At 39.8% G+C, this 13,263-nt stretch overlaps 1 protein-coding gene across 9 annotated transcripts in view; it reads left to right on the forward strand.

The window, feature by feature from the left end:
• The window catches only part of LOC114873818 (brain tumor protein), a 37,991-nt gene extending 24,952 nt beyond the window's left edge, over positions 1 to 13,039 (forward strand). For all 9 annotated transcript variants that reach the window (XM_029182542.2, XM_029182547.2, XM_029182546.2 and 6 more), the window contains one exon: positions 8,881 to 13,039. In XM_029182542.2, coding sequence (XP_029038375.1) covers positions 8,900 to 11,293 — 2,394 coding nt within the window. In that variant the 5' untranslated portion in view covers positions 8,881 to 8,899 and the 3' untranslated portion in view covers positions 11,294 to 13,039. The remainder of the gene's footprint in view (positions 1 to 8,880) is intronic.
• The last annotated feature ends 224 nt before the right edge of the window (positions 13,040 to 13,263 follow it).

Below are 13,263 nucleotides of genomic sequence, written 5' to 3' on the forward strand. Positions count from 1 at the left end.
TAATTTGATAGGGTGGTTATTATCACTGTTGTGACTTCTTTTTCCCTGTGTTTCTTTCTCTTTGTCGTATGCCATCGTTCACACATAACTCGCGTAAAACGTCGGTGCGTGCGGCGCCAAGCGTCGAGACGCTCTTTGCAAAGGAAGAAAAAAAAGAGGAACGAATGCGATTCAATTAGCTCGAAATTACAGTGTTCACAGTTCTTAGAATTGTCAGTTGTTGCCAATCGAATCCATGAATAAAATGACCCTAGTGTAAAACCCTTGTTCTACACAGTGTCAGACATAATGCATAGATGATATTTTAATTCAGAAACTTTTCAAAATAATAATAATATTTTAATAAGAATCCTTGGAGTGCTTACTAAGTTTTACAATCTTTCCACCCTGTAAGTTGGTCTTTCTGCCTTCAAAGTTTGTTCTCTTGGTAACTTTGCACTTTACTTTATCTTGCACGTTTGTACCATCTCTGTAATACTGTACTTTGATGAAATTAAAATAGCAAAGAAATATCAAAATTTGAAAAGAACCATATTCTAAATGATTATTAAAATCGTTTACAGAAGAATTTGTCTTAGAACATTTCAAGATTTTACATAATTTTTTTTGGTCCTTGTATAAAATTGAACAGATTTAATGGACACTGATATCATAATTAAATTACTCATAAATAAGTAAATTGCCACGACTGATTGCAACAATAGCAGGCTGCTATCTTTGGAAGACGTCAGACACATCTTTTCAATTTCTGTTGACGTATATCAACATAATGGATATCAAAAACGAACATCCATTTCCTGATACAGGAATACATTTCGTTATTGTTCAGATTTACAATACATCTAACAAAATTAATATGTCCTTTACGAACAGTAAACCTAGCCGATACTTGCTTACTTTTGACCCATATCTTAACACGTTGAGCTAGAAAATTTTTGTCTCAGGAAGTAATTAGAATCTATGAGTCGAAGTTAAATAATATGTTAAAGAAAAAATTAATTCTATGATCTGAAACATGAGATCCACTAATTAATATTGTTTCGCAATTAAATTGGAAAGAGCAGCTGATTCATATGAAAAGTAAAATCGTCTTAACTGCAATACATCTAAATTTTATTAGTTCGATTAAATTAACGATCAAAGAGTTATAAATTGATTCTCAGTCAATAACCGCAAGCATCAAAAAGACTATTAATAGACTTACCATGGTCGATAAGGTATTAAAACGGTAAAAGCAGCTTGGAGGCTTCGACAGAATATTATTATGTAATTAAATTTACAAAATACGAATGTTTTATTCAACATGATTATTCATTGAATTATGAAAAATACCATGCTGTTTGTGAAGTTAGTTACAGTCAATTAATATTCAATATTTAAATGAAACACAAATAATTGCCTTCTTAAGAATATTTTTCAGAAACAGCTGTGTGTATTTGTTTAATATAATCATTTAGTAATTTAAATTAACCTGATATTTATCTTTTATAAAGGAGCAAATGATTTTATTTACATTATATGGAAATAAGAGATAAAATAGAGCTGTTATCTTCGAAAATTTTAATTACTCGGATAATTTGCATATTTAAAACTTATTCATATTCAAATAGTTCAACTATTCGAAGCTTCGTGGTCTTGAGATATAAGCATATTGACGTCATTTTGGAAAAAAAAATTGCACTGCATGTAAAAGGGTGATACAGGAGGGTGAGCTGTAGAGATCTCTTCTTGTAAGAGAAGAGGGCGTTCAGGCCTCCTCCATGCCGGAAGTAGGATGGTCTTTAACGTCGACGAGAGTGCATATATGGTCGGAAAGCTTCTTCCATAATTTTCCAGATTTCAAGTTTTTTTAAAAACAAATTACACCCATTAAGATTAAATAGTTGTAAAATATAAATCTACCAATAGTAATATCAAATTACAAGAGTAATAAATATTATGAAATATGTAATCGTGAAAATGTTACAGAAAATAATTAAGCGGTCTATTTGAGCGTGTAACGAAAAAGAAAGTAAAACTACGATACCCTTTGTAAGAGTATTACCACACTTGAGATGCGTCGTGAGAAAGCATTCTTATGACGAACCGCATCGTAATCAGAAATTAGCTTCGGCAGACGATGTGTACGTTAATTAGTGATCGTAATGAGACGAGAACTCGTAAAGTCAAAGTAAACCGCGGCGTTTCGAAGGATTGAAAAAGCGCGGCGGTCTCCAAAGCGGATCGTTAACCGTGGATGGAATAAGAAAATGAAATAGCTTTGCCTGGTGTTCGCGAATTCATTAATATTAATGTTCACGAGAAAAACATGGTCAAAGGATAATCACCAGATCTGATTGCATCGTATGTTTAGTAGGTATATTGCGGAAGAGGGTTCGTTATTTCCTTGTCAATTAATGCAATAATTTGATCATTAAAACAAATGGATCGCTGATTTTTTATTTGTTATTACTCTGTGAATGAAATTGAATATGTCATTAGATTAAAATTTAGTAAATTGACAAATTTTAATTGAAGTAAAAATTAGAATAAAATATTTTTATTGGAACAATGATCAACTCATTATCAGCTAATTGATAACGATGGAGATGAAAGTTTTTTGAGAGAATTGCTAGGAGAAGTTTAACGGACGATGATATTATCGATTTGCCAACGAAGTCGAGGGTTAAGCCTGAGGATTCAGTTTCTATGACACCTTCGTAACCGGCTGAAGTAATTTGTATTATCCACCCTCGCTTTCTCCTATATCTTCTTACATTTCCACTCGCCTGAACTCCTCCTGTGTCTATTTTATTTGCTCACTGTGGCAGCAATAAAGTTAATACAAATTTACGAAAATGAAAATAATCAATTTGTTACGTGATACCTTTATCCAAACCCACGAACCCGCATTGTTTCTTAATTACTGTCAATATAAGTGTGCATCTATTTCAACTACTCTAACTCTTTTCTTCTTTTATGGATTCAAGTTTTTACGCATCTCTGCCTTTTCAATAGCCACTTTTTTTTAATTTTATTGTTCTGTTACCTACTCGTTTTGTATATACATTATCATTGAAGTTCATGCGCCCGTGAACAAGTGCGTAAGAAAGAACACACATGCGGGTGCACCAACAATGTTCCCTCATGTTTCCGTATTACGTTTCTCCCGCCATTAAACGGGCCAATGTTCTTTGCAGTGCTCTTGTCTCTTCTTTCGTTTCAGTAAGAAGCAGGAGACATTTGACCTTTGCAAAGAATAAGTATGTGTAGTATACTAAGCGATCTTAGAAATGGCAACTAATGCCAAAATAAAACAATTAGGATTGTAGAATTTGAAAATTTTGTAATTTGAGAATTTTTAGAATTTTAAAAGTTTAGAATCTTAGAATTTTAGAAATTGAAATTTTTTAACCTTAGACCCTTCTAATGGACACGACCTAACGCTGACAAATGCGTCCGAATATACAGACGATTCTTACTCGGAATAATTGAAATAAAAAATATTATACAACTTCCTCGTTACAAGCGAATAGCTACTTCTTTGTAAGCATTGTTTCATTGTGGAATAAATGAGGGTACCTTGAGCGATATATCGCGTTTCTGTCGAGACACAAACTGTAGAGGCTTCTTGTAAAGCCTCTTTTGTCGGTATACGTATAATCGTTAGGCGCGCTACAGGTGTGCGCTTTTCGTCAATGCCTCTTATAAAACTTACCGCTCCTAACCCTTTCTACTGGCTCTTTTGTATCCAGACGACTAAAGACACACCACGGTATGTTCTTTGACACAATCCTTTTCACGTTGCTAGGACGTGAAAACCTAATGTCAGATCGTACCAGGTTCTTTTCTTTTTTATCATCTCTTTGACGTACGGTACAAAGGAAAGTTACATTGAAATTTTTTCTTTTTTTCTCCTTTCAAATCCGTACACGATATTTTGGTTATGAGAAATTAAAGAAATAAATTTATGTATAAAAATTTTATTGCCATTTAGGTACAATTACATATTTCAAAATTTAATGTAATTTGAATTAATGTATGTTACATCAATTTAAAGTTTCATAAAAATGATTATATAAGTGTATCATTAATATTTTCATTACAAAATGATTAAGGACTCTTCCTTTGGGTCAAAGAAATATAAGAGTGAAAATCTTGTAACAAGTGAGTCATACGACGAAATTTTTCGGAACGATGAACTCGTGTCAAAGGAACATCAATTAATTGATCTTAATTGAAATTCTACTCGAGTAGGCAATTCCAAGCTTGTTTCTGAAATTAATCATTTCCGCTCTTCTCCCTACTGTATCCTCGCGTGCCCCATTGACACGCGTCTTTATGCACCGCAATTGATTCGACCGAAGGAATTGTATGTTACAAGAATTCTTGTGAAAATTACACACCGATTATGTTAATACGAAAATTTCCATACTTACACAAAATATCGTGTACCATGAATAACGTATATTGTTATCTACTTTTCTTGAACATATTTATTTTATTGAAAATTCTTTAGATTTTTGTTGATAACAATCCTCGCGTCGTAGGTCGCCCGTGCAATTCTTACAAACAATTCTCCAAAAGTATTGTTCTAACCGTGCGAATCATCTGACCCACCCACATTACGATACGATTTAACGAGCCGTCGTGTAACGGTCGCTTAACGATGATTCAGAGACTGGTCAAATGGTGCTTGAACCTTTCTCTTCTTTTTCTTTTCCTCTCTTCTCTTCTACTACTTCTCTCAATAATACTTTTCTCGATAGCTCTCTTTTCATTTCTCTCTTTTATACTATCAGCCTTGCTCCATAGAACGTTCTCATTATATTGTTTATTTATTTATATAGTCGGTAATAAATTGAATAAAAAGGAGGAAAAATAGGAATTGTGCTTCCCTCCTTTAGTATTTTCAGGCTTAAACCCTTCAAAGATAGCAAATGATAGCAATCACCCCCATTAGTCAGCATCTTAATTAATGATTAAGGTGACCATACTTTTCCCTTGAAAATGTAATATACGAAATGAAAGTTGGTTTTGAAAAGGATTAGAATTATTAAAATATTTTTTACATTATAGCTTTAATATTGACAGGGTCAAATTTGTCCGTACCATGGTACCATGATCAATGAAGTCTGTGGAAAAATTATAGAATTTAAAGTACGAGTCAATATTTTCCTTGTTATTTTCATGAAAATCGTAATGTACGAGGAGCATCGGAGCGGAACGACTGGTTGGTTGCTCAGAGATGGTTGCGCACGAGTTATCGAGAGAGAATCGGAGCCTAGAATCGATTTTCCGTATCGCGTGGTGTGTTACAGCGACCTTCCGGCATCGCGAAGTTCATCGGGTACAGTGACCTCCGGAATACGTTCAGCTCACAGCCGGTGCTCTCAGCGTCGTAACAGCGTCGCTCGTAAACCGTTCCACGGTTCAAACGAGCGCCACTTCCGGAAAGACGTGCTCTCGCGAGCGATATATCGGCGTCATGCTCGCGCGAGTTCGACGACGCGGAAAGCATGCACCCGGACTCGGAGATCTTATCTTCGACAGTTCTCACGGTTAAGAAATCTTTACAGCTTACCGACCAGTCATTTTCAAATTCCTCGAACGTTCTATATTAACCCTTGAAGGCTACCACGGGTGAAATTTCACCTTAAGCTAATTTGATTTTACGGGACTATTAAAAGAAATTAAGAAAATTATTTAGATATTTGTTTAGAGTAGCACGAGTGATACTGTGTTATCAGAAAATTAATAATTCTCTCGTGTGCTTTATGTATTGCTAAATAATTATTTCAAGTTTTTGCTGAAAATACACAGACGTTTCGCAATTAATATGAAAATAATTAATTACTTCTTAATAATGATTAAAAATTAATCAATGTAACAGAATTTGGAAAATAATCTCTGCAAGTATTTTATTTATTGGGAGTGAAATAATGGTAAAACAAAGTCGAGCAGCGTAATATACGCGGTGATATTTTTTTATCACCCTGTAAACGAGAAATACGCATTGCCGTGTTGCGTCGAAGGACGATGCACCGGCAGTTACCGTCCTCCAGGGGCGGTTACTCCTTCCTCGACAGTTCCACCACCATCGGTGACGGACTCGACCCTCGTCGGAATACAGCTCGAAGGGTTGGGGTGGTCGATGCAGTGTTTCCATAGAAACCAGACGCGCCGTCCGCCACCCCTTCCTACAGTGCATTCAACCGACGACGGTTGCAGTCTTCCCTCGAAAACATATCGTTCCCGGCAACTATAATCATCGATAAAAATTGATCATCTGTCTCTTTCTTTATGTCAAACATATTTCTAAAAATTCTCCTGACTAATGTAATTTATTCTGGCAAAAGTAAAATCATCCCTTAAAGTTTGCCAAATTTTTCATTTATATATTTGATTAAGAAGGATAATACTGTTTAACATAAAGTTAAGTCAATCATTCAAATGCTTCATACTAATCTTTACAGTTCGTTTAAATCCTGTAATTGAACCGTTACGAGGGTCATCGATGACCTACACTTCATGCAATTGAATAATTAACTTTTGCAGTCGAAGATTCTTTGATCGAAAATTAATTAGCACACATTTAATTAATTTCCACTGTTACAGAATTTGTAACATTTATTCGATTCAAATGATTTTCTGCAATTTAGTGAAATATAACGAGACTGGTCTAATATGTGGTAATTTAATAAAATTAATTAGGTCATTGCATATTAAATGATAGATTTCGAAGTTTAGAAATTTAGTGAGATAAAAGTATCAATAAAAAAGGGTATCTATGGCATATCAATTAGAAGCATAAAATATAATAAAAATGATGCAGGTATTGGAAAAAGATTTATGCAGTCATTTTCATAAAACCTTAAGCTTCCAATCGATATTCCATAAGTGCCATTTTACGCTATATACTTTTATATACAACCACCTAATATGAATCATTTTGTCTCCTCCCACAATTTTCTCGATGCAGTTAGCCGTGATTGGTTGGCATACAAAGGTGACCTGGCAAGGAACGACAAGATTTATGAATCGCCCTTGAGTTTTTTCTTTTCTTTTTTTTTAGAGGATCCGGTCTTCTAGCCGGTAGGATTAATGTTGTTACCGTGCATATAAGCACTGGTTTGTACCTTTATAAAAACCTTCGAGGTAGAATGCAAGACTATTTTCTTGGTTGCAAGGAAGAGGGAATAAAAAGAAATTTCACTTACTACATTTTTCAGGATCTTGCATCCACTTACCTTTCGTTAACAAAAAAATAAAAAATAAAAGATAAATAATTTTTCTTTCAAAAAGTTACTATCCTTATGGAATAAATTATAAAATAAATTTACAATTGGTCATTTTATCGACCAAACGAAGGGTTAATCGAACGTCGTTAAATTATAAAAATAGAAGCAATTGTTAAATTGACGGTAAAGAAGGTAGTCATCGTTGACGAGTAAGGGATTTTCCCCTTACTTTGCGGACCGATTCGAGACCTTTCTCGTCCAAGGTCGTAGTTCGTAGCGGATGTGCTATAGGTATACTCTTTTCGTCTCTGTCCCCTCTTTCGTTTTCAAGTTGGCAGGCTGTGGACGAGGAACGTAGTGGGGAGGAACAGCGTGACCCCTGAACGACGTTCATCGATCGGGGTGCACGCACTCTACCTTCGGCACCGCGTTCTTCTGTCTCCACTTCCCTCTCTTCTTCTTCGTCTCTCCCGAGTCTCTCCCACCACTTCCTCGCTCCTCTCTCTCTCTCTCTCTCTTCTTCTCTTCGTCTTCTCCCTGTTGTTACCCTGCCACTTCCTCTCGTTCCCATAACAATTTCTCATCGTTATTCCCTTCAAATCTTTTGCATTCTCGGATATCAAGATGATTTTATTAGAAATTATGTTTCCCCGAAAATATTTGTATCCTAACTCTTTGCACTTGGTCGCTGTTACCAGAAAATTTAAAAATTCTAATCCATTTCAATATCCTCAAATGGTGCATCGTATGATATTCGCCATGTTAAATGTAAGGTAGCTTCCTTGCGGCCTCGAACCTGCAAGTCCTTAGAAGCATTCACCTTTTATCTCGGGGCTCGATCGAAATTCCTACACGAAGGTATATACCGCGTACCAAAGAGAAGAGTAACTTAGCCTGACTTCAAGAACGTTTCCTAGACCGATAAGACTCTCCTTATTCTACCCTTACAGTTATTCTCTTTTCTCCTTTATTATTCGCTTTCCTATGTTTTCCTCTATCCTTCGTTCTGTTAGCATATCATTGTACTTTATTGTGTCGTTTTAATGAATATTTAGAAAAACAAACATTCTGTCGCTAAAGGAATTTTTTTCACGTAACGAAAAGAATCATAACTTCGGTATTAGTGACCTTGGAATCACAAGATGGCAGTATTTTTTCTGTCTGGGAGTTGGTTCTTTATCCTCCTTCCTCTATCTGTGTCCATCTGCTGGAGAACCCTCAGATGAAACACTACCGTCCAATCGAGACGATTTAATTAGAGGGATCACTTCCTTTCGTCGTGAACTGTCCACGAGCACTGAAAGAGAAGGTCATGCTAGTCCCGCGTGGGTGTTAAGTCGTAAGGACAGTTCTACGTTAACATGAAAACAGTTTCCGGCATGTATCACTGTGGGCGAAGTGTTAGCGAGTAACAGACGGCCACACCGATCGTCGTTCCTGACTATCGTTCAGGAGAAATAGGACGTTAAACTTTTGTCCGCTTTAAACGAATTTCCATTTCAATGCATTTCAGTTATACGGTCAATTGCAATCCATTCGACGATATCTGATTTTGGAAAAGAAACTTGCTCATCCGTTATTATATTTATCGTGTAAAGAAAAAGTAAGTAACCTATCCACGGAGAGCAGTTACTAAGAGTAGTTGTTTTTTTGTTAACAGGGATGCCGGTTGACTGAAGATGGCCTCGCCGACACTCTCGCTGGAATCGCGCGCGAATTCCATCGGATCCCTGGCCTCGCTGTCCCCGGTTACAGTGAGCGGCAGTTCTCCGCCTGCGAGCGACTCGGCGATCTGCGACGTCGACAGCTGCGATCTTTGCCTGGATTCACAGAAACCTGGAGAGGCGCCCTGCCCACGGTGCCGATTAGGAAGCGCCGGGGGCGTACGCTGCACCGGCTGCAAATCCACCGAATCCGACGCTGTAGCACGTTGTTTCGATTGCGCGAACTTTCTCTGTCCTAACTGCGTAATGGCACATCAATTCATGCACTGTTTCGAGGGCCATCGGGTCCTCAATTTGGGGGATTCGAAGCTGGAGACGGTCACCAGTTCAACCAGCAACAACGAGATCCCGAAGAACAACTTGGTGGTTAACGGTGGCGGCAACAACGGCGAGAAAGTCCTTTTCTGTTCTCGTCACAAACAAGAACTACTGAAATACTTTTGTCGCACTTGTACCGTACTAGTCTGCAAGGAGTGCACCATTACCGATCATCCAGGCCCGTTGCACGATTGCGCGCACATATCCGAGGTAGGAAACCAGCAGCTCGAAGCGATGGCAAGAGTGGTCCAAGAGTGCAGAGCCAAAGCGGCGGATGTTAGAGCCGCAGTGAAGGCGGCCGATCACGGGGCCGCACGGCTGCAAGTGCAATATCACAAAGCGCAGAACGAAATCAACGACACGTTCCAGTTTTACAGATCCATGCTCGAAGAGCGCAAGCAAGAATTGTTGAAAGAGCTCGAATCGGTATTCTCTACTAAACAAATATCATTGGGCGTGTTGACGCAAAAGGCAAACGACATGGCCGATAAGATGCTTCAGACATGTGAATGTGTTGAGCGACTGACCAAATACACAACTGTCACCGAAGTACTAATGGTTAAAAAGCTTCTCGACTCAAAGCTTCAGTTACTGTTGAATTACACACCGGATATCGCTAATCAAACCGTCGACCTTGAGTTTGTCAGTAATTATCAAGCTATTCAAGTAGGCGTGCGAAACACGTTCGGCTATGTCCGAAGCAACAACGAGAACAACGCAGGACCGATCGGGAAACAGCCGCCCATTGCTCGACCAACGGCACTCACGAGTAATGGCAATGGCGGAAACAATGTTAACAATGGACCAACTAACGCCGGCTCTTTGGGCGGTCTTCTTTTAGACCGACCCTATAGCAACGGCTTGATATCATCTAACTCGACCTGCACCTCCACTTCGCCTTCGTCGTTTGACACCAACAGCAGTGTCATCACGAAACGTTTTAGTTCGGCCAACAGCCTTGGCCCGTTTTCGACGACGATTAGCGATCTTAATTTGAACGGCATGAACGCGAATCCTTACGAAAAATGGAGCAACGGAGGTAGCGACGCTTATCCGGTCGTTACCACGAACGATCACTTTCCGATGCCAGCATCCGTCGCTGTTGCAGCAAACGCCGCGTCCGGCGATTCCGTTCTCGATCTGACCTCGAAATTAATGTCCGCCGCCGCGATATTTCCACCTAAATCACAGATCAAACGGCAAAAAATGATCTATCATTGTAAATTCGGGGAGTTTGGTGTCATGGAGGGTCAATTTACCGAACCATCGGGAGTCGCTGTGAATGCACAGAACGACATCATCGTCGCGGACACGAACAATCATCGCATTCAGATCTTTGATAAAGAAGGCAGGTTTAAGTTCCAGTTCGGAGAGTGCGGCAAACGAGACGGCCAGCTGCTCTATCCGAACCGAGTAGCTGTGGTGAAAACGTCTGGCGACATAATCGTTACCGAACGTTCGCCGACTCATCAGATACAAATCTACAACCAGTACGGTCAATTTGTGCGTAAATTTGGAGCGAACATTCTGCAGCATCCACGAGGTGTGACGGTCGACTCGAAGGGGCGCATCGTCGTCGTCGAGTGTAAAGTGATGCGCGTGATCATCTTCGACCAAGCCGGCAACGTGCTTCAGAAATTCGGATGCTCGAAGCATCTCGAGTTCCCGAACGGTGTGGTCGTGAACGACAAACAGGAGATATTCATCAGCGACAATCGTGCCCACTGCGTGAAAGTGTTCAACTACGAAGGCGCCTATCTTCGGCAGATCGGCGGGGAAGGGATCACGAACTACCCGATCGGGGTAGGGATTAACGCAGTTGGCGAGATACTGATAGCAGACAATCACAACAACTTTAATCTGACGATCTTCACGCAAGACGGTCAACTGGTATCGGCTCTTGAGAGCAAGGTCAAGCACGCCCAGTGCTTCGACGTAGCTTTGATGGACGATGGATCGGTCGTGTTGGCCAGCAAGGATTACCGACTTTACATTTATCGTTACGTACAAGTACCGCCGATCGGCATGTAGAGCATCGACAAACCGCGACGCCGACGATGATCGTCGATCGTCGTTAGCATCGGTGTCGTTGTTGCCAGAGTTACAACGGCCACCAGACCAGGATCTCATCGATCATTTTTAATATTACACTTGCCTATCTTCTTCTTTGCCCACCTACCATCACCGCTCGTGCTCACTTTACCTATCTACCTTCGCCCGCTCGACCCACCTTACTCCCGTTTAACGAGACGCCGATTACGAGGACCGATCTGTAAGCGCACACGAGCGAAACCAAGTGTTAATCGAGTTATCGAGACTCCATACGACAGGTTTTACACGGATACGCCCGCGTCTGTAGAAAATGCGCGGCAAGGAGGTAAAACAGGTTGCTACCTTAACGATTGGAAGACCTGCGAGAAGGGTCTGGCAACCGGTGATCCGGACTTATCGGTTAATTTCGCGCACTTGGCTTTGTCGCGAGTCCTCGGCAGGAGGATGCATTGCGTTGAACGATTTCCTGGAACAACGGAGAAACAAATATGAGGGAAAAAAGGAGAGAAAAGGAAAGTACCCGATGGTGAATTAACGCTCGCGTGACTCGTACGCATGCGTACGTGCACGCGCGTGCGCACGATAAGTTTATAGAGAAAAAGGATAAAAAAGTACCAGGCGATTTCGGGAACGCCAATTTTGTTGCGTGCGTTGGACGTACGGTCGCACGCGCCAATACTGAAAGCCACACGAGACGCGTAAGCGCGTACACGCGGAAAAACTTACTTGTTAATGTTGTTATATCTGAAAATACTGTTGTTGTTGTTTAGTTGTAGAGCTCGCCGCCGCTAGTCACTCCACCCTATCCTCCTTACCTCTCTCGTGCCTCCGTCCCCGTCCCTCGACAATCCTTTCCTAATCCGACCATTTTTCCACCCAGTTTTTTCTTTTTTACTTTCGTGCAAAACCTTCCTTTTTTTCCTTTTCGATCGAAAGCAAACCGCGAGGGGCGTATATACACATATATTTTTCTTCTCATACGTCTCGGATGTATCACGTTCCTACACGTATTTTCCTGAAGTCGTGAAAACGAATGTATACCCGTCCGCTTCTGACACGGTTCTTCTGACTGTCGATTCTTTCGATTTGGCTTGGGACTTAAACTCGGCTTACTTATCGCTCGAACAAGAACAGCCTTCGTTCGTTTAACTCTGATCCAAAGCGAAAGAATTTTACCAATTTGACGTCGCTGGATCGCAGAGAAACGAGGCGCGCGAGAGCTTGTTTCGTCGCTCTCTCTCTGTCTCTTCCTCTCACGTACGAGTATACGAGTTCGAACAAACAAAAATAAAGATAGCACGAAGTAAGTACTCGATCGAACGACGGTGGTCATTTTTCAGGAACAGTATCTATCGGCGTCGTCCGTTTCACGACGTTTGTTTCAGATTCTCGAAGGATATTTCCAGTTAACGGACATCGGTGGTCCTTTCTCCTGAATCCTTTTCCTTTCTCCTCACACGTCGTTTTATTATTATTATTATTATTATTTCTTTTTTAAGTGGTTAAGCGAATATACATATACGTACGTGTTTTTTTCTTCTTAAGAATCAATGGAGATCCTTCTTGACGAAGCGTTTAGAAACTATGACAGTGACACAACAGTCCAGCATCGTTTTGTCCGTTTACTTTGACCTCTTCTTAGTTTCCTTTCATTTCATTTTCTTTTGTTTTGTCTTTGACAGATGCTTAAGTTTGTTTCTATCTTCGTACGCGCGTGATTTTTTTAATACGCCTGTTGTTTGTTCCGTTTCCTTGACGATCGGTGACACAGAGACTTGTAGTCCTCGTCACGAGAGAATGTTATATTTATTAATTATAAGAGGATCTTTACCACTTTGTGGTGCCCTTTGACCACTCCGTTGATCATATATAGGGTAGAAAAAGATACATGAATAACGAAAAGAAAGCCTATAAAATGAAAGGATTATTGTATACGCATGCTTGGTTTC

Source organism: Osmia bicornis, chromosome 11 (assembly GCF_907164935.1).
Source record: "Osmia bicornis bicornis chromosome 11, iOsmBic2.1, whole genome shotgun sequence".
NCBI classification, from domain to species: domain Eukaryota; kingdom Metazoa; phylum Arthropoda; class Insecta; order Hymenoptera; family Megachilidae; genus Osmia; species Osmia bicornis.